At 47.1% G+C, this 22159-nt stretch overlaps 1 protein-coding gene across 1 annotated transcript; it reads left to right on the top strand.

The window, feature by feature from the left end:
- The first annotated feature begins 4705 nt into the window (after positions 1-4705).
- Positions 4706-18735, top strand: LOC146683826 (immunoglobulin superfamily DCC subclass member 3). Its single transcript, XM_085446311.1, has 14 exons — positions 4706-4754; positions 10635-10940; positions 11905-12049; positions 12355-12485; positions 13093-13230; positions 13327-13485; positions 15324-15489; positions 16159-16409; positions 16489-16653; positions 16775-16963; positions 17209-17322; positions 17740-17866; positions 18001-18109; positions 18673-18735. The coding sequence occupies exons 1-14, from the start codon at positions 4706-4708 to the stop codon at positions 18733-18735; spliced, it is 2112 nt and encodes a 703-aa protein (XP_085302437.1).
- The last annotated feature ends 3424 nt before the right edge of the window (positions 18736-22159 follow it).

Raw genomic sequence — 22159 nt, 5'->3', positions numbered from 1 at the left:
GTCTGTGTCCACCTCTCTGTCGAGGAGCACCACCACCTCTTTCTCTTTGTCTGTGTCCACCTCTCTGTCGGGGAGCACCACCACCTCTTTCTCCTTGTCTGTGTCCACCTCTCTGTCGAGGAGCACCACCACCTCTTTCTCTTTGTCTGTGTCCACCTCTCTGTCGAGGAGCACCACCACCTCTTTCTCTTTGTCTGTGTCCACCTCTCTGTCGGGGAGCACCACCACCTCTTTCTCCTTGTCTGTGTCCACCTCTCTGTCGAAGAGCACCACCACCTCTTTCTCCTTGTCTGTGTCCACCTCTCTGTCGAGGAGCACCACCACCTCTTTCTCCTTGTCTGTGTCCACCTCTCTGTCGAGGAGCACCACCACCTCTTTCTCCTTGTCTGTGTCCACCTCTCTGTCGAGGAGCACCACCACCTCTTTCTCCTTGTCTGTGTCCACCTCTCTGTCGAGGAGCACCACCACCTCTTTCTCCTTGTCTGTGTCCACCTCTCTGTTGAGGAGCAGCACCACCACCTCTTTCTCCTTGTCTGTGTCCACCTCTCTGTCGAGGAGCACCACCACCTCTTTCTCCTTGTCTGTGTCCACCTCTCTGTCGAGGAGCACCACCACCTCTTTCTCTTTGTCTGTGTCCACCTCTCTGTCGAGGAGCACCACCACCTCTTTCTCCTTGTCTGTGTCCACCTCTCTGTCGGGGAGCACCACCACCTCTTTCTCCTTGTCTGTGTCCACCTCTCTGTCGAAGAGCACCACCACCTCTTTCTCCTTGTCTGTGTCCACCTCTCTGTCGAGGAGCACCACCACCTCTTTCTCCTTGTCTGTGTCCACCTCTCTGTCGAGGAGCACCACCACCTCTTTCTCCTTGTCTGTGTCCACCTCTCTGTCGAGGAGCACCACCACCTCTTTCTCCTTGTCTGTGTCCACCTCTCTGTCGAGGAGCACCACCACCTCTTTCTCCTTGTCTGTGTCCACCTCTCTGTTGAGGAGCAGCACCACCACCTCTTTCTCCTTGTCTGTGTCCACCTCTCTGTCGAGGAGCACCACCACCTCTTTCTCCTTGTCTGTGTCCACCTCTCTGTCGAGGAGCACCACCACCTCTTTCTCCTTGTCTGTGTCCACCTCTCTGTCGAGGAGCAGCACCACCACCTCTTTCTCCTTGTCTGTGTCCACCTCTCTGTCGAGGAGCACCACCACCTCTTTCTCTTTGTCTGTGTCCACCTCTCTGTCGAGGAGCACCACCACCTCTTTCTCCTTGTCTGTGTCCACCTCTCTGTCGAGGAGCACCACCACCTCTTTCTCTTTGTCTGTGTCCACCTCTCTGTCGAGGAGCACCACCACCTCTTTCTCCTTGTCTGTGTCCACCTCTCTGTCGAGCAGCACCACCACCTCTTTCTCCTTGTCTGTGTCCACCTCTCTGTCGGGGAGCACCACCACCTCTTTCTCCTTGTCTGTGTCCACCTCTCTGTCGAGGAGCACCACCACCTCTTTCTCCTTGTCTGTGTCCACCTCTCTGTCGAGGAGCACCACCACCTCTTTCTCTTTGTCTGTGTCCACCTCTCTGTCGAGGAGCACCACCACCTCTTTCTCCTTGTCTGTGTCCACCTCTCTGTCGGGGAGCACCACCACCTCTTTCTCCTTGTCTGTGTCCACCTCTCTGTCGAAGAGCACCACCACCTCTTTCTCCTTGTCTGTGTCCACCTCTCTGTCGAGGAGCACCACCACCTCTTTCTCCTTGTCTGTGTCCACCTCTCTGTCGAGGAGCACCACCACCTCTTTCTCCTTGTCTGTGTCCACCTCTCTGTCGAGGAGCACCACCACCTCTTTCTCCTTGTCTGTGTCCACCTCTCTGTCGAGGAGCACCACCACCTCTTTCTCCTTGTCTGTGTCCACCTCTCTGTTGAGGAGCAGCACCACCACCTCTTTCTCCTTGTCTGTGTCCACCTCTCTGTCGAGGAGCACCACCACCTCTTTCTCCTTGTCTGTGTCCACCTCTCTGTCGAGGAGCACCACCACCTCTTTCTCTTTGTCTGTGTCCACCTCTCTGTCGAGGAGCACCACCACCTCTTTCTCCTTGTCTGTGTCCACCTCTCTGTCGGGGAGCACCACCACCTCTTTCTCCTTGTCTGTGTCCACCTCTCTGTCGAAGAGCACCACCACCTCTTTCTCCTTGTCTGTGTCCACCTCTCTGTCGAGGAGCACCACCACCTCTTTCTCCTTGTCTGTGTCCACCTCTCTGTCGAGGAGCACCACCACCTCTTTCTCCTTGTCTGTGTCCACCTCTCTGTCGAGGAGCACCACCACCTCTTTCTCCTTGTCTGTGTCCACCTCTCTGTCGAGGAGCACCACCACCTCTTTCTCCTTGTCTGTGTCCACCTCTCTGTTGAGGAGCAGCACCACCACCTCTTTCTCCTTGTCTGTGTCCACCTCTCTGTCGAGGAGCACCACCACCTCTTTCTCCTTGTCTGTGTCCACCTCTCTGTCGAGGAGCACCACCACCTCTTTCTCTTTGTCTGTGTCCACCTCTCTGTCGAGGAGCACCACCACCTCTTTCTCCTTGTCTGTGTCCACCTCTCTGTCGGGGAGCACCACCACCTCTTTCTCCTTGTCTGTGTCCACCTCTCTGTCGAAGAGCACCACCACCTCTTTCTCCTTGTCTGTGTCCACCTCTCTGTCGAGGAGCACCACCACCTCTTTCTCCTTGTCTGTGTCCACCTCTCTGTCGAGGAGCACCACCACCTCTTTCTCCTTGTCTGTGTCCACCTCTCTGTCGAGGAGCACCACCACCTCTTTCTCCTTGTCTGTGTCCACCTCTCTGTCGAGGAGCACCACCACCTCTTTCTCCTTGTCTGTGTCCACCTCTCTGTTGAGGAGCAGCACCACCACCTCTTTCTCCTTGTCTGTGTCCACCTCTCTGTCGAGGAGCACCACCACCTCTTTCTCCTTGTCTGTGTCCACCTCTCTGTCGAGGAGCACCACCACCTCTTTCTCCTTGTCTGTGTCCACCTCTCTGTCGAGGAGCAGCACCACCACCTCTTTCTCCTTGTCTGTGTCCACCTCTCTGTCGAGGAGCACCACCACCTCTTTCTCTTTGTCTGTGTCCACCTCTCTGTCGAGGAGCACCACCACCTCTTTCTCCTTGTCTGTGTCCACCTCTCTGTCGAGGAGCACCACCACCTCTTTCTCTTTGTCTGTGTCCACCTCTCTGTCGAGGAGCACCACCACCTCTTTCTCCTTGTCTGTGTCCACCTCTCTGTCGAGCAGCACCACCACCTCTTTCTCCTTGTCTGTGTCCACCTCTCTGTCGGGGAGCACCACCACCTCTTTCTCCTTGTCTGTGTCCACCTCTCTGTCGAGGAGCACCACCACCTCTTTCTCCTTGTCTGTGTCCACCTCTCTGTCGAAGAGCACCACCACCTCTTTCTCCTTGTCTGTGTCCACCTCTCTGTCGAGGAGCAGCACCACCACCTCTTCGATGAAGGTTTCCTCTCCCTACGAGTCTATCCTGCTCCATATTTGAACAGTGCAAAGTCTCAAACACAGTTCTACTTATATGGTAACTAATTGTGATCATCAGGGGGAAACAATTAGCAATTAGTATTTCTAGATTGAAAGCTCTTGCAGCAATGTGTAACTTACAAATGACCAGAGAACAATCAGTCAAGTTGAAAATCCATGGACATAATGGATGATTAATTGATCGAACATTAAGATCAGTTGAATTAAATGATAGACAAATGTATTAAACTGAATAATAAGAGATGCAAATCAAAAATTTGATAGTGATAACATTATGAAAAGCAGTAACTGTGAACAAAACATTTATTTAGATGAAACACTTATTTTGTGTAGTGAAAAGGATATTTTGTCATAATGTGTATTGTACTGACACAATTGAAAATATGCTGAAATGTTTGACAAACGTGCACTTTTGATGATCTGTTGTGATATAAGTACTAAGAGTTTTGAAAATGTACCAATTGCTTGTGAAAACTGCGCCAAACCAATTAAAAAAAACTGTAAAGGTCGAAGTAACAACTGTCACATTTCACCTAATATGTTTGTAGCCTGACTGGAGCAAAGCTCAGCCAATTAAAAAAGTCGTGTGCTAAAAGTTTCCAGTCTGCACAAACATGTTCGTCATGGGAACAATATTTCCTGTGAATCCTGTGAGTATTTTCCACTCGATTCTTTATGTCCGGTGGAAGTATCCCAGGATCACAACTCCAGCCAGCCTGCGAGGGGTTTCTGGCTCAGGCCACAGCTGGTCCATCAGGCAGCGGCCAACCAGAAGAGCTCTCTGTAAACGATTATCAATCACGGCTCCCGGGCTGAGCTACCACCCTTCTGTTGTTCTGGGGCTGTGATTGGTTGGTAGGACGCAAACCTGCCACAAACCTCGGTGTCAGTGTCCATTCACTGACAACAATGAAGCAGAATAACTAATGAGCTCTGTCCACGCTGAGGTCTCTTCCTCGCCCGATGCTCAGAGTAGCTTTGAACATGAACCTTGTGGAGGCTGAATGCTGAGAAGGACAGAAGAAGAGCAATGATCTGACACAGAACGTGTCCGTTTATGCTACCAAAGAGCGCACGGAGCAGGAGAGCACAGAAGGAACTGGCTGTCCGCTTGACTTTTTCCTCTTTTGGATTTTGGGGTTTCGCGGGGTGAGAAGCTTTAACAGCGAGGACGCTGGAGACCAGAATGAAACTAGTGACCTTCCTCAGCTGGCTCACAGCCTTCTACAGTTTCAGTGAGTAGACCTCTCTTCACCTGCACTGGCACATATTCACACATTATGGTGTGATTGCTGCTCTGTGAGTTTGTACACTGATATTAGTTCAGTTTCATGGTGATTAATGGGCAGAACATTTTGTCATTTGATAAACAAGTATGCTCATCGGTAAGTGCTGCTGTTAGTTTGTCCTTAAGTTTCATAAAGACCTGCACAGGCTGCAGGTGGACACGAGAGTCACACGGTGTGGAAACAGACCGGTGGATTATCCCACTCAAAGCTGGTGAGTGTGGAAGTGACTCAATGCAAAAGATCGACAGCATTTTATAAAACATCACAATATTAATATCCTTTATAATAAATACAGTAAATATCTGTATTGTTGTGGAACACGAGCCTGTCAGACGATAATAAACCGATGATATAACTAAACTTGTTTCAGATTTGATGTAAATTATCCCACTTTTCCTCCAATCAACACATTTTCAATGCTGATGGTTCAGCGTTGAATGGATATCAGTTTGGGTGGTGTGGTGGGGGTGGGGTTAATGGGGTTCGTCTCCACTCTGCAGAGTAATTTGGGTGTGATTATTAATATTCCACTAACAAACATCAGCTCTTTCTATTCACAGCACACACATGTCACACATCTGTTTTTCTACACATTCAAATAAAACTGAAAATCTAAAAGAAAAAATGAAGTTTTCATTGATATTTAGTCGTGATGCAGAAACCTGCAGAGCTGGAGGCAGAAAAAGGTTGTTTTTGGGGAAAGCACAGCAGGTTCAAAGCAGTTTGATTTCTGTCCTTAACTCAGACACAGAACGAGCTGAGAGTCAGTGACCTCTGACCCTGTGGAGGGGGTCGGCTTTCTGGGTCACCAGAGCAGTCTGTGAGGGGGTGGGGGGTGCAGAAGGACAATAGCCTTCCAGAAGTGCTCAGTCTTCACTGACCTCACCCCTACACCTTCATCTCCATAACACTGCAGCAGTCTGCGCTCACATTGAGCCTTTATTAAAGATATGTGACTATAAGGTAATCCTCCTCCGCCCTCCACCCCCTCACGCTCCCACTGGTTTAATCCACAACAATGGGTGTGCGGTGGCTCTGTTTCCTGAAGTGAAACATACAAATGCTAACATCTCAATCTCTGGAGAGCTCAGGCTAAGTTTACAGCACCGCAGCGTGCCCTGCCACCGTGCACGGACGCCTTCGTGGGCCCAGTTAGTCTCATTTACTGGTTGGCTTGTTTTGCATATTTCTATGCAGTACAGTAGCACAGCTGTGCCACTTAGTCTCAGAGACAGCAGATGAAAGGCTGCAAAGTCGTCTTTCAGCTTCAGCATCGCCGTGTGAGAGGCTGCTTGTAACGAGCACACAAACTCTTTCTACCAGCAGGTCGTGTGTCTGTGCATCATGACATGAAACAGCGTCATTGCAGCTTCAGTTGAAAGCCTGACATTGGGCCATAATGAGGTTTTAAAAAGCTTTGTCCCTCGTCTCTGTCGCGCTGCTCCTGGATCAGATCTGCTGCTGATGTTTTCAGCTCAGACGATGGACTTGACACGTACCTCTTGTTATACAGTTAATCCTCCCTTTCACAGTAAAATATCTCTTCCTGTCTAAAACACAATCATTTTGGAAGATATCCACAGATGTGAATGAAGCTGCTGAAGCTGAAACACGTCACTGCATTTCTGTTTGTGTCGAGTTTATAACACGAAGCAGGACAACCAGGAGATTCAGCTTCCTGCGTATTTCAAGTCTCCTGATTTCAAATCAAAGAATGCATTTATTTTGTAGAGGTGCATCATCATCATCATCGTGTTCAGTCTGATGAGCACTGTTGTGTTGGAGTAAACAAAGCTTACTGCAGCCTTCATGTGTGAACACAAAGCTTATCAAATGTGACTACAAGCTGAAGCTTATTGATTGACTTCCTATTAAAAATCGAGCCCTTGGATGCAGAGGCCTCAGGATTAGGCTACACATAGGTAACCTCAGCAGGTTAATTTAATCTGGTGCTAACTTTGAAATCCACTGTACGGTTTAGACACTTTTCATGTCACATAAGCGTACACTGAGTGGAGTTTAAGGACTCCACTGAGGTTATATGAGAACATTTTGATTCACGACGTCGACGCCGATCCTCACTCGGTTAAATGTTGTGAGGCTGTTCTGCTGAACTGTGGATTGCTCTGTGATCGTACTCTAGCTGTCTCCTCTGCTCGTCTTCTGGTGTTGCTGAGTTTGGTAAATTATATGCCCTCAAAGCTCTTACTGCACCATGTGTCATTCACACAGACTCGCCCTCTGACTCAGTGATGGACTCCACCAACATCTCTTTTGGCCTCACATTTTAAACAACATTGGAAAACCACAGTTTAAATACAAACTCAAGGCTTTGAATGCAGTTGTATTTATATAGTGCCAAATCACAACAACAGCTGGAGTGCACTGTAGATTTTATGTCTGCTTCACTGTGATGAAGGAAAAAGGCCTCAGCATGTTCATGTTTAGCATCTGAGGGGAACAGTTCCTAAAAACCCTGCAGTCACATCTAGTAAAATCCATGTTGTCAGTGTTTGGAGGCAAAACTTTGATTGTGTGTTTGTACTATAAATTAGGGGCTTTGGGGGGCTGGTGAGAGACGTGTGAAGTTCAGGGGCAGCAGTCTTGTTAAACAATAGCAGCAGAAGGCCGGGTGGGTCGCTCAGGCTGGGGTACCAACCCCCCAACCCTCATCTACATATCCATCCTCTGCACCTCTGACTCTCGCGGCCCTTGAAGGGCTTGAGGTCACAAGTATGGGGTGCTAGTGTGGGGGTTGCTGGACAACCTCCTCCCTTAAAAAATCTCATTAAGTTCACAGATTGAACTCAGCAGTCTGTGATGCTGCGACCTCAGTTTGACTGCAGCCTTCATCTTATAATTATTAAAGTCTTTGTAGTTCATCGTCCTGCTTCTGTGTGTCGGCCGCTCAGGGCACAGAGCTCACCTCATATGAATCCTCTGGTTCAGTCAGCTCAGTGCTTCACGTCTCTTTGTGATGATGTAAGCGTGTTTACTTTTCTTTGTTTTGTTCAGTTTATGTTCATAATGTAAACGATATACAGAAGGTCGTGTAGGAAATGCTATTAAAAGGCCGTTTGGCTCCACGTGACTTGGTTTACGTATCGAGGAGTGAAAAAAAAGAGTTATTGAATCCTGTTTCACTTCCTTCTCGACAGATGATCAGGTGATATTTATCCAGCTTCTTGCTGATATGAAGCTCAATAACAACAATGGACATGTTTCTAATAACAGTTTATACAAAATATTACTGTATTTGATATTCTGTCACGTCCACACGGACAAAGACCTCATGTTAACTGTACAGTGTGAAACAATGTGACACAAAGGTGACATTAAGGGGGCTGGATGATGCCTGTGGGGGGGCATGCTCACCTCAGACTGAGGCTGTTCTGGTATAAAGGAGAGACCAGTCTGCTGGACAAACACAGGACACTATTTACCATCATATTCATAAAGAGCTGCTGGTGATGGTGCACACTGCTGGTGCACACCGGACCACACGAAGTTAGACAGCTGCTGATGACTCGGATGCTTCAAAGGTTACAAACAGCACATGGAGGTGTCACCACCTCAGCTAGATGATTACAGTGGGTTTGTCTCTGTGACGACAGCACAGAGACTGCATGTGGAAACGCTGTGGTCTATGACTCACTGACTGTGAACAAACGAACAGACAACGTTCGGAGACTTTTCTCCCACAGATGAGATCAAAACTCAGCTTTGACCAAAGTGTGAGACTCAGGCGTCTTCTGGTCGAGGCTCAGATAAAGTTTAGTCCTGTCACAGTGGGTCGTGGTATCTGAAGGCTGACCCCACACTGATCACTTTCATACACATGTTCTCAGGTGCTGTTGGCACTCCTCATTGGTCTTCTGTGACAGGCCTTCAGCAGTCTGATTAAGACATAGCTTATAATACTTACTATTAGATATCACAGCCTCAGACACTGTGTTCAATAATTAAACCCACAGAAGGTGCGAGCCCCCACTAGGCCTGAGAGATGTGGATCTCAGAGGGGCTGTTACCCCCCCGAGACAGCTGACCCGAAGAGCCACAGTCGTATCTGCTAAGAGCATCTGCTGAGGGAGAGATTTCTCATTAGCATGAGGGCGGACGCTCGTTTCTGGATTCAGCACATCAGTCAGAGCAGCGACAGAGATCATGAGGACGGGCAGCAGCTCCGTGGAAGGTTTAAAATCTGACTCTGATAAAACCTGAACGCCAGTAACATCACAGGGTTGTTCATGTGCAGAGGAACTGCAGCAAACATGTCCACTTTATATGTAATATTACCAAACTATGTTATGATACAGTCTATGACATGTTTGTGCTTCAGTGAACAGGACCCGAGGTCATGACTGAGTGACTGAGTGACCTGGGACAGAGTCAGTCATGTTAGCAACAGCACGTTAATGCTCCCACTGCAGGTTACATTCAAGCACGCTGACGTGACGCAAACACGATCCCACAGTGGACGCACAGTCTGAGCTTGGACACTGGGAACTTTTCGTCTTCTGTTTTAGTGATGTCGAGTTTCTGTTGTGACTCATCCTCACTACAAGGTGCAGATGCTGGACGTTACACGTTGAATAAACGAGTAAAGACTTGAGTTCTGCAGCTTCTTCTTTTTGACATATCTGCTGAATGATGATAGACAGGAAGAGCTTTCTGCACTTATATGTTACCTGTGTTAGATGAAAACTCAAAATCTGTGAGAATATAAACGTACACTGACAAATTAAACACACTGAACTGCAATTAAATACCAAAACAGACTAAAGTTCAAATTCAGGCTGCTGTGTGGGCTGTCACTGTGGCCGGTTGTATTGCATGTTTAGTCCAGCCGGTTACGAGAATCCTCGGTGACAATGATGAGATATGTTGCAAGTTCAAGTGCAGTTAATGCTAATGCTTCACAGCCGGACAGAGGGCGGCCAATGCAAGGGTTCAATGTTCTGAAGGCTGAAAGAAAACAACAAAGACTGAGGTTTCCCGAGGTCACCGCAGAGACGGGACACGGCGAGGAAGGAGATCTGGGAGCATGGGAAAGTCACCTCAGACACAGATATGAATGACAGTCGATGGGTGGAGGGGAGCATAAGAAGGGCAGATGGTGCCCTGGTTGTGTGTTGGCCAACAAGAAGAAATAACTGGGGGTTGGGTGCAAATAAGCATGGTCACAATGCCATTGTCTCTACTGGGCCCTGCTTCAATGGAGGGTCTCCCAACTTGACCCCAGCGACCCCACCAGTGTTCTCCTCCACAGCTCAGTGGCATTCAGCCTCCACTGTGACTGCAATAAAATCATCACAGGCCACAAATCCTCATCTGTCATCTATCGAGTTAGAGCTGTGTGTGTGATCATTTGGATATTATTCAGCTATAATTCGAGTCAGGAAGTGGTGACAGCCTCTGTTTCAGATAGTTTACAATAGGACACCATCAGACCTCCAGTTCTCCTCCAGCCAGCCTGCATCCAGAGGCAGTTACATTGTTTTGATAGTAAGTAGAGATGACTGGGAAAGACGCTGCTTTACAGCCATACAGCAGGTGATCACCTGCTCACACAGCATCCAGATAGTTTCACTTTATGTTTACTTTATTTTCTTTTATGCTTCCTGTTACAATGTCATAAAAATGCACTACAGTGAGCCCACCTCAGAGGACCGTCTGTATAAATATAAATAAGATGTTTTGGCCCCTCTAAAACTTCCCAGCACATCCACAAAGGATATGTATTGGGTTGGAAATTATAGTTAAAATACATTTTATTTACAGAATAAATAAATGACAGTAAAAGCTTTGTCTTTCCTCTGTCTGCAGGCAGCTGCTGGGCCTCTGAGCTTTCTTTCTTGGTAGAACCCACGGACGTGATTGCGGTGAGGGATCGGCCACTCATGCTGGACTGTCAGGTCCAGGGTGAGGAACCCATCGCAATTACGTGGCGCAAGAACGGAGCGCCCGTACCCAGTACCCCACGGGTCCGAGTGCAAGAGAATGGCACGCTGCTAATAAAGAGCTTCCAGAAACGCAGAGAGGGCAGCGATGCAGACATGGGCGAGTACGACTGCGCTGCACAGAACCGTTACGGCCTGCTCGTCAGCCGCAAGGCCAAAGTCCACCTCGCATGTAAGTGACAAGAATGTTATAACCTCCACATACTTCAGCAACACACACAGCTTTAGCAGCTGAGATGTTAGGAAAACACATTTAGGTGCAGGAAGGTGGTGCTGGGTGGTCTGAGCATGCTCACTGAGGAGGAGCATTCTGATCTGGCGGGTTAAACAAAGCAACCCAGATTTAGGTTTTTAAGACCACTAATGTTGTGTTACACAGCAATGTTGATGTGTTTGATAAGATGCTGAGACACCCAACGTCACATTAGATTTCCCAGCTGTTGCAGTGCTGGTTTAATGTATCTTAGTTAAAGCGAAGCAGTCAGAGAAGGAAAGAAAACCCAAGAATTTCAGTGTCAACGTCGGAGGCTCTGCTGCAGTCAGTGCACTTTGACCTTTCTCTGTCAAAGGTACTTTGACTTTTTTTGTCCCATATGCACGCGCACACACACACACACACACACACTCACACACACACTCACACACACACACACACACACACACACACACGCGCACACACACATCGTGCATCAGTGTACACTCCTCCTCCTGGAGCTCACGCCTTTGTTCTAACCAGTAAACACAGAGTTTATGGTTAAACCAGCAGAATTATAGCTTATTATCTTGAGGTGGTCTTGCTTTAATGCAAGGAGTTGCCATGGTGATGCTATCTCATTTACAGGGCATATCTATTGAATTCCGCCTTATTGGTTATGGCCCCATTTCAAAGCAGCCCAGCATGGTTGTGTGTGGGCACCAAATTTATATTACTCACAGGAACATGGTTAGCATACAAGCTGCATGTGAAAAGGTCAGTCTTACAGTAAGAAAGGCTGAAAAACCATTAAATAGATCATAAAGCTATTTCTAATCACAGACACAGTCCACACATGTCCTGCTGCCTGACTCCCCACAGACTTTAGAGATGTTCAACAGTTGTGTGCACTGTTTTTCTCTTTGTGTGATTGGCTCTCCAGCTCTTCCTAAGTTCCACACACACCCTGCATCAATGTCTGTGGACGAGGGAGGAGTCGCTCGATTCCAGTGTCAGATCAATGGAGTACCTGAAGCCAGAATCACATGGGAAAAAGACCGAGTGCTGCTCAACACCACTGACAGCAGGTAAACTCAGACTCAACACACACCAACACATGTATCGTGGACTGTGATATGTGGTGTAAAGGACCACATGTAACTGCTCTGGTAGCTTTTCTGTTAGCCTGAGTCACATTACATCTAATGTTCATGTGTAAGCAGAATTCATTGGAAAGATAAATGACGTTCCTTCTAAGAAGAAAGACGGGGAGCTTTTTTCTTCCTTTCACCTCTTTTGTAATTTGACAGAATAGGAAATTGTATAGGACAAGACAGTAATTAATAATGATGTTTAGTGCCTCAGCTTCACTCAGCTTCTCTTACCTGTCCAGGTACACTCTCCTACCAATGGGCATCCTCCAGGTGACAGGTGTGAGAAAGGCGGATGCAGGGGTTTTCCGCTGTGTTGCCACCAACATCGCCAACACTCGTTACAGCCACGAAGCCACGCTCAATGTTACTGGTAGGTGGACTCGTGATCCCCAAGCTGTTACAGTACGGCTGGGATATGAGCGGCGGGGGTTAGCGCCTGCATGAGCACAGTCCAAGAGTACATGATCACATCTTTGATCTGTAACCAGAGACTGTAGAACTCCAATCACACGAGTGTCCATGTAACTGTCACCACAACCTGAGTCGTTCCCAGCAACAGCCCTCAGCCCAAACACGACGTTGTTTCTAATGTTTCTAATGTTTCTAATGCTACATTTCATAACATCTGAGGTGTGCAGGGCGCTTCCACTGTTAACAGTGCTGCAGGGTTTATGCAGTGATGTCAAAGCTGCAAGTTTAGAGCCACAAGGACAATCCCACATCTATGTAAGTACTCACTGACCGCTCCACGTGGCTGTGATGGTAGGGACCTTACCGTATATCACATATACACTGCCTGTGATACTTCCACATGAATCTGCTGATTGGCTACGTCAACAGTCACTGGGAGTAAAACCAGTGCATTATATACTAAACACAGCTGTATACTACGTGCTGTGTATTACACTCACATTATACACTCCTCGTCCCGACGTCATTGGTTCCATACTCTCTTTTTGTGTCTCCTCACCTTCCAGGTGGGACTCCAAGAACCTACAAGGAGCCCGTGATCCTGTCAGGACCTCAGAATCTGACCATCACGGTCCATCAGACCGCCATCTTGGAGTGTATCGCCACAGGAAACCCAAGGCCCATTGTTTCCTGGAGCAGGCTAGGTAGCCCTGTAGCATCCCAGCAGAATGTGAAAAAAAGATTGACAAGCCACAAAGGTTTGATTTCATGAACTATTTCTGTGTCCGTGTGTCCATCAGACGGGCGCTCCATTGGGGTGGAGGGCATCCAGGTTCTCGGGACAGGGAACCTGATGATCTCAGACGTATCCCTGCAGCACTCTGGTGTGTATGTGTGCGCTGCCAACCGGCCCGGCACCAGGATGAGGCGCACTGCACTCGGACGCCTCGTGGTACAAGGTGAGGATGTACGGGGACCGCTGACGTGCTCTTTAGCACCCACCCCTCAGTACTGACCGCTGACTGTCCAACACTTCTTCACTGTGCCTGTCAGGTGTCTGTGTAGTAGGTAGTCTGTGTCCAGTACAGATAGATTTATGATCGGCATTTAGAAAGTAGTTTACATGTTACACTTACATGACAGGTAATGTGGATAAATGCTCAGACCTGTGGTCACACTTATTGTTAACCAGCTGTAAGATATGTGAGCTAAGATGTGTTCAGTTAGCACGGCTCCTGTCCCTGCGTGAGGGGGGGTCTGTGCCCCCGGCTCTTCGGTGGGGGAGGGACTGAGCGAGGCCGACTGACTTGCAGTTGGGGGTGGACGTGCTTTCATCCATCACCCTGCACGTGTCCATATTCTGAGTCTAATGATGCTCATTAGCTGTTCTCAGTCACAGGCTGCTGAAAATGAAACTTTGGGAAAATAAAAGTCAATCAGTAGAATTAAGTAAAAAACTGAATTCAGTTATTTTCGGATCAATTAAGTTGTTTAATTAAAAAAAACCCAAATTAACACACAATGAAAACTTGATGGTTTGTATTCTCAGAAAGGTTTAAACATGCCGTGAAGCCTCGTCTTTAACAAGTATCATTTTCAAACACCAGTGTTTGTATTCACGTCCTTTTTGTCTCTCAAATTTTAAAATATAGTGTGTTAAATATTCACTGTGCTACTACTGGAGCCAGTTTGAGCTGCTCTGTCTGCTCCACATCGCTCTAAATCATTTATCAATACATCATCTCTGATGTATTCATTCATTTATTTAGTTTGTAATTCAGTTTGTTCTGTTTCCACTAAAATCACTTTTGGAAAACGTCTGCAGTGTTTGTGGTAGTGGAGTCAGCTGAGGAGTTTAAATGTGTGAATCTTTCCATCGTCCGGCTGAAATCAGCTGTTGTTCTGTGGCCAGGATGCAGGGACAAAGACCACATATGGGGAAACAAAACGTGCAGGACAACAATACAGGGGGCAGGTGGGGGTTGCAAGGGGGAGGGAATGACCTGCGATCTTTGACCCATGACCTAGACCGGAGTAATAAGGACACATGTCTCTGAAAACAGTTGGATGGAGGAGTAGGCGTGGAGGGCAGAGAGGCAGAAGGAGACAGAATAAGTCATTTACAAGCAGAGCAGCAGTAAAAAATACGCTTCCACTAACCTTAACATTTTTCAATAAAATGTGTCCCTGTGCGTTATGTTCCTCATTACTTGGAAGCATAATTAACAATGTAGGCATAAAGTATCAGGACAGCAACAACAGCAAGGTGTGATGTTTTAGTGCACATACATCAGGTTTGCTGTTAACAGGAGGGAACGGGACACCACACAAGTGGCCAACACGTGAAAAACAATAAGCAAACAGTAAATCTGTCAATACAGCTGTGCAGGTGGTTGATAAAGTTTATTCAGTATAACTGGGCATGTAAGGCATGCCCCCCCCACACACACAGGGACAGGGTGATACCTGAACCGTCACAGCACCGTCCGCTTCTCTAAAGGGTGTCTCAGGCCGTCCTTCACATGTTTTGGTTTCCGTCACGCTAACATCTCCCCACGAACACTTCCCTTTGGTTTTGTGTGCTTTTGCAGCATTTTTCTGTGCGGTGCATTAAGGCTAATAAAATAAGAGCCAGATTGTAATGAAGCAGAATGATCTTTAAACGCTCTTCAGCCTGGCAGATGCTCCTCTGCTGTCCGATGTGCATTCATACAGTGGACGGGATGTGCTTCAGGTTTACGCTGTGATTCTGTTTTGCTGTCTGCTCTCGGTCTCACCTCCGTCTGTTCCACCTCAGCTCCTCCTGAGTTCCTGCAGTGGCCACAGTCTGTATCCAAACCAGCAGGGGGCAGTGCTGTGTTCACCTGTGTGGCGCAGGGTGTCCCTGAGCCTCATCTCATTTGGCTGAAGAATGGCAAGGTCCTGATGCCTGGACACAACATCAAGCTTACCAATAACAACAGGTATGTGAGTCAGGGAGTGCAAAAATGCCATCTGTGATATACTTCAACCTTTTTAGCTTTAACACTTGACCCACAGAGTGACAGCGCTGTGTCCAGAGCGTCTGACCCCGAAGTCTTCATGTGATCGGTGTGTGTCGGTCACAGTGAGATCACATAAAGATACAGAGCACGTGCCGTCTCCACGCAGAGACATTCAAACCAAAAACATCTCCTTCTGTGAGGCGACAGTGCCGTCCTCGCTCACCGAGCTCAGCCCCGTCACAGTGTGTCAGAAACATCACAGGAGACTACAACATTTTCCATAAACACCACTGATTCCAGGAGTAAAATCCCAACGTAATCCTCTGTGATTGTTGACTGGAACCTTTTGACGTGCAGTCCTTCAGGCTCATCTGCATCCTCATCTAAATGTATTTTAAAGCATTTTTCCAGGACACAGAATCATTACTCAAAGTTGTGTTTCTCACAGTGTTAGCAGTCATGTGGTCACTCTGCAATGGAGAAGATACAAGAGATATAGTAGTACAGTAATACTGACAGGTGAGAGCAGCTAGATGCAGAGCAGATGGAGCTGCAGTACGTTTAACACTTGCTTTCACTGCTGAACCATCACATTTCCCACGCAGTGAAGTAACAGCAGCTTACTCGTTGGGTATGTTGTCCTTACAGCACTCTGGCTTTGACCCGTATCGGCTCGGAAGACGAGGCTATCTACCAGTGCATTGCCGAGAACAGTGCCGGTACCAACCAGGCCAGCGCCCGCCTGGCCGTGGCGCAGGGTAAGGATCTGCCCGATGCCCCAGGAGGCTTCACGGCCAAAGCCGTGTCCACGCACGCCCTGCAGATCAGCTGGGACCAGCCGCCCACCAACGTCACTGAGAGCATCATCGGCTACGTGCTGCACATCCGCAAGATAGGAGGTGAGTGTGAGCACACACACACATGCTGCCATTAACTTATGATCTTAAGTCTCATAATGTGTGTGTGTGTGTTATTTAGAGGCTGACAGTCTGGAGCTGCAGGAAGCCATCAGTAAAGGCAACTTTCAGCACGACGTTACCAACCTGGAGCCAGCCACCACCTACTCTCTTTACCTGAAGGCCTACTCGCCCATGGGAGCCAGTCAGCAGTCCCATACTGTGACTGTGACTACTTTAGGGGGCGGTAAGACCACCAAACAGTGAGACCAGCAGGGATCAGTCTTCCAAACTGGTTTTTATCATTTCTTTAGCACAGTGAGTAATGCCTTTTTCCAGTTGACCACTGTCCTTTTGCCTCCATGCAGTGCCTGCTCCACCTACCTACTTCACCAAGGTGTTAAATTCCAGCGCCGTACAGGTCCTCTGGGAACTTCCCACTAAGGCCGGTATGGTCGAGGGCTTCAGGCTTTCGTACCGCAGGGTCCCCCACGCTGAGTACCAGAGCCCGCTTCAGCTGCCCTGTTACGTTAACGCCCACACCATGTCGAGCCTGGGTAAGTGTGCACATAGACACACTGTAACCACAGTACTGCAAACTAACCACTTCACCAGTAAGACTTTTCACTAACACACGACTCAGCAACAGCCAGATCCAACATTAAATGAAACTCTGAGCAGTCCTCACCTTTGAAAATGTCCCGCCCTGTCTGTCTTACATCTGTGTCCATCATCAGTCCCTTTATTCCCTCTGTTCAGTTTTATACAACGTTGTGTTTGAGCTCGTCTGAATCTGTTTTAGAACCGGGTGCAGTGTATGAAATCAAACTGGTTGCCTATAATGGGAACGGAGAGAGCGACTGCTCCAAGAGGCTGGTGTCACTCGCAGAGGAGGGCGCGAGAGACCAAAGCACCGGTGAGTGTCGGCACACGTCTGCGACTCCAGCAACAAACAGCTCCTGCAGACACTGCAAACGATTATCAGTAAATGAAAATCGATTTGTGGAAACACACTGAAAAAAGCAGGTTTGGTGAGAGATTTGAATGGTAGAAAGAGCTTTAATAACTAATGACACCACTAACCCTGCAGCACTAATTCATGGATGTGTACAAACTACAACAAAATAAACGTGTAATATGACAAATCTTCATGAGAATACAAGCACGATGCACCACGAGGAAAAAATGAGGATTTATGATTTATGACAGGTTAAGTTGAAAAACATGTGAGCTCACGGTGCTGTCAAAGAGCGCAGTGATAGTGAGGCAGAACCTGGCTCTGCTGTGTTTCAGCCACGAGGACGTTCATCAGTAATATTTGGTTTGTTTCCAGGAGGAGACCGTCTGTGTCAGTGCAGGGACGGAGAGGCCTCGCTGGGCAGCATTGTCATCGGCATCCATATCGGCACCGCCTGCATCATCTTCTGTGTTCTCTTCCTCATGTTTGGATACCGTCGCAAGTATGCATCCATGCACTGTGCACGTTCTCTTGTTCTTCTTTGGCTCATTTTATAAATAGAGTTCATCCCTGTTAACTGATGATCACATGTAGCTCAGTGCAGCATACGCACTCACAGCTGGGCCTGGTTTGCAGTCTGTTTTGCAGTAAAGGGACTCAGGACAGCTGGTCTCCATCGAGGATCCAACCAGTGCACACTGGCATCCCTAAAGATGGAGAGGCCCTCCCCAGAGGAGAATCTCAGGTACACGCTTTATCTTACCTCATGCATAATAATAATAATAAGACACATTTAAAGGTGCTCACATGTTAGTGCTTTTAACTCCATCATCCACCACAGACGGCTGAGTCAGGTTAACTACCAAACTCAGCTGACATGAAGAGGAGTTGTTTGTCCCTCTTCAAAGTCACGAGGTTTCCTAATAAAGTGTAAAGTTCGTGAGACAGCTGTGGAACCGTGACTGCAGACTAGATCAGCTGCCACTGTGAAGCTTTCACACTGACTGCAGCTGGTTTGGTTCATCCTTACACAGAATGGAAACACATGGATCCAGTTAAAAAATAGCATCTGCTCAATAGCTTTTCTCATTCTACTTAAAACGTTTGGAGAAAAGCTTCTTGTGCAAAAAGAGTTACAAACATTAAACAGAAGGTTTAGCCAGACTTTGTTGAATGATTCTAGTTCTCAAAGAGAAAACCTGACTTGTTTGTGCAGCCTCACAGCGATGCAGTGCACATGCATGCTTCTGATCTGTGACGTGTCCTCTTCTGTCCCCTTCCTGTTGTGCTCTTCTGTCCTGTGAGCAGGTGGTCTGCCAGGTTATCATTGATCAACATTCGTCAGGTTTGCACGCTTCAGGCACTGGCTAACACTGGTCAGTGATGTCATAACAGCCACACCCCTGCCCTGTCCTCCAGCAGTCAGCCATTCACTAGGAACCTCCCACCAAAGAGCACCACCTTTGGTTTGTTAGGCTCAGTCATACCATTAGTGTCCCCAGACCTGCTGCTAATAACCTGAGAGTAGCCACTCCCTCCCTCAAACCAAAGCTTATTGCCTTTATTGCCTGTGCACGTGCCTGTGCACGTGAAGAAAGCCTTTGAAAACCGTTGTCACCACAGATTGTGTCCTGTCTCGCACCACAAACATTTCTGTCACTTTTTCAGTGGAAGGCGTAAACCAAAATATTCTACCTCTCAGATCGCCACTGATAAACTGACACGTGATGATGTGGACTTTAAACCTCGCATGAAGCCAAAAACTCGACCCTGACGGAGACGGTCTCGTCACTCTGTGGTGACAAACTCTTGACTTTGCCTTTTATTCCTCTACAGTAAGGAAAAGAAGAAACATAGCGGCCTTTGTGAACACCTTCCAGAGGTGACGGTGTGATGAGAAACTATTTTCTATTACAAGCCATTAGGAAGAGTCGTGTGAACCAGTTAACTCAGCTCCTTCCACCCAAAGCTGCTCACTTCCAAAGAAAGCTACCTCACTCTGATGGGAACATCTTTTCTATAGTTAGCCCGAGCCTGCTAATGCTAGTCTACCTCATCCAAAAGTAAAGGCTTCTGGTCAGTGAGCACACCTGACCGGTGTGAGTCACAGACCGAACTGTGCAGGAGCATGTGGAGCTCTGCAGCATCAGTCTCAGCCTCCATCAAGCCTCAGCTTCTTATGCTTTTGGTGGAATTTCTCCATTTTTGTGACATCAGAAGATGTTCGTGCTTTTCCTCCAAAGACATATTTGGAAGTATGTCATGGACAACATGATGAAACAACCCAGGCGTCCTCTTTTTCTCTCCACTGAGCAAAACGGGAAGCTTGTCTTTGTTAATCTGCATAACTGAATCCAAAAAATGATGAGGCCACGCTGCCAAGCTGACTTTCTAGATGCCAAATTGGTCAACTGGGACTTCAGTGACTCCGACGTTCACTGTGCCACATGCCCGGATGCACAGACGAGCGCCACGTTTCACACTGGCCGCCTATCCAAAAAGTTTTTATGAAAACCAAGATGAATGAAACCCAAAGATATAAAGATTTCATGGTTTTCTTTGTGTTCATTTCAAACTTACTATAGAATATAGGTTTACTTTGAGTTTTGGATTGTTCCTCGTGGAAGTGGGACACCTGTGCTTTAAACATCGTTTGTTTTCTTGCTTTTGTTCGAGTCTCTCCAGGCAGAGTGACACAGATTTCACTGATTCTAACTTTTAAATGTCTCTATATGAAGATGTAAGATATGTTGAATAATTTTGTATGTCCATGAGGAATACTGATTGTTTTTTAGCTGAGTTTTTGCCAAATATGTTGAAGAAATATGTGACCAAATAGCACAAATATGTAAAAGCCAGCAGCGGTTGAACCTCGAGGGCAGACGCAGTGTGAAGAAATGCTTTCAGCTCATAAGTCTTCTTCTTTCTCGGTTCAGAAGAATATCAGCAGCCACAGAAGAAAACTGTGATTTTGTGTTGTTCTTACTTACAGTTTGGCTCTTTGCATGAAATTATTTAATTGTAGGTTGTGTCATGAAACCCACACGAGTTTCTTACTGTGTCAAAATGAACACGCATATCGTAGGACGATCAATGTCCTGCAAGCAAACATTATCACTTTTTTCCTTTTGCATTGCAATCCCAGTGATTCGAGAACGACTGGGAAAATCCAGCTTTGACTCTGACACGTTAACGATAATGGTTTCCCTCCCTCGAGGTTCACCAGTCGACCCCATGAGTGTCAAAGGTTTGCTCACACCACCAGAAGAAATAAGGCTTTTCTCTTCATTTCCATTGTTGCAGATGAAAGCTGTGAAACAAATGTGATACCAAAAAAATGTTTTTGTAGTATGAAGTGTGTAGTGCCATTTGAAAGGAACATGTTAGCTTCTTTTGTTCTTCCTGCTGTGACAGGAAACGGTGCCAAAACGAATGTTTGATTATTATTAATATTATTGTTATTAGAGTCAACGACCTTTCAGATGTTTTCTCCCTCTGATACATGTGAGAGTGACGTGGAAACGTTTGTTAGACATTACTTTGAGATAGCCTTCGAGCAAGTGTTGTGAGCTTTCTGTTGTTTGAGGCATTAAACTCACACATGGCCCAAAGGCAGCGACTAGAAGGAAAAAGGTCAAAAAGGCAGAAAAATGTAGAGAAGTAGAGACTGGCTGCTAGAACCAGGGAGAAACAATGCTTTAATAATTCTAAGTGCTTCAGCGTCCCCGAACCTTTGTATTCTACTCTTATATTTTTACAAAGAGCTTTAACCTGGTGAGGGCCTGTCCTCCGGTCAACATGAAAGGTGTGGAAATGCAGAGCAGACAGGCAGCAGGTGGACACCATGCTGTGACTTTCACATGTGTTCTTCAGTGACTCTGAGCCTATTAAACACTCGCTCACTTTCACAGCTACACAGAATAAACTGTCCTAGTGACACAATAACAGAAGAACACAGAGACACAATACATTTGACTGTATTTAATCCTGTATTCTGCTCCGTGTCAGTACTACCTGTGGCTCACCCGGGCCAAAGCATACAGAGCTTTGTTATCCAGCGATTTGTCTGATCTGACCCTGTGATCAATAATTACATTATTTATTTAGCCCAGCCTGTCCGTGTGGCGAATCCATCACTGGTACAATATGGAACCAAACACTAACTGCTTTATTTCTCACCTGTGATGTGCTTGTACAGAAATATCTTCAGAAACATGCACAATACACACAAAGAGAAAACCTTTGGAGCACAAACTGTTGCAAACGGTACTGTTTGTGTTTTGGAGGGCAGAAGGATTTTATTTAGGTTCTTAGTTCAAACTCAGGAGTGTTTCAGAGAAAAGCCTCCGACTGAAAGAAGCATGTTGGTGACCTCCAGCTGTCTGAGCTCTGTGCTTTACACCACCCTTTCTCTTTGCTCCATCAAATTCAATGCCTAAAACCAAATAAATAAATTTAGCTCCAGTCATGTGTCCTGCTTATTGTTCAGTGGTGAAAAGGGAAAGCCCACCTCTGAATGGAGGAGGGGCCTAAGGATGCATCTGTCACCATCGTACATGCTCTGTGTGTGTGTGCTCTCTGTGACCGGGACTCCTGGTTGTTGATGACAGTTTGCATATCAATGATCATAAACTGACCCCACCTCCCATTGTTCCTTCAGTGGGCTGTTATTGTGCAAATGTCCTGTTTACAAGGTTTGACACCTGCAGTCAGCTGAGACTGAAGACGTCACCTGATGATGACCACACTGAAAACGTCCAGACGAACAGAATCAACCTTTTGGGAAACACAAAAA

This window comes from Copadichromis virginalis, linkage group LG22, assembly GCF_057382275.1.
Source record: "Copadichromis virginalis isolate Kocher_CV1m ecotype Utaka linkage group LG22, C_Virginalis_male_GT1.1, whole genome shotgun sequence".
NCBI classification, from domain to species: domain Eukaryota; kingdom Metazoa; phylum Chordata; class Actinopteri; order Cichliformes; family Cichlidae; genus Copadichromis; species Copadichromis virginalis.
The sequence above is the reverse complement of the archived record's forward strand: the minus strand, read 5'-3'. Positions and strand labels throughout refer to the sequence as shown.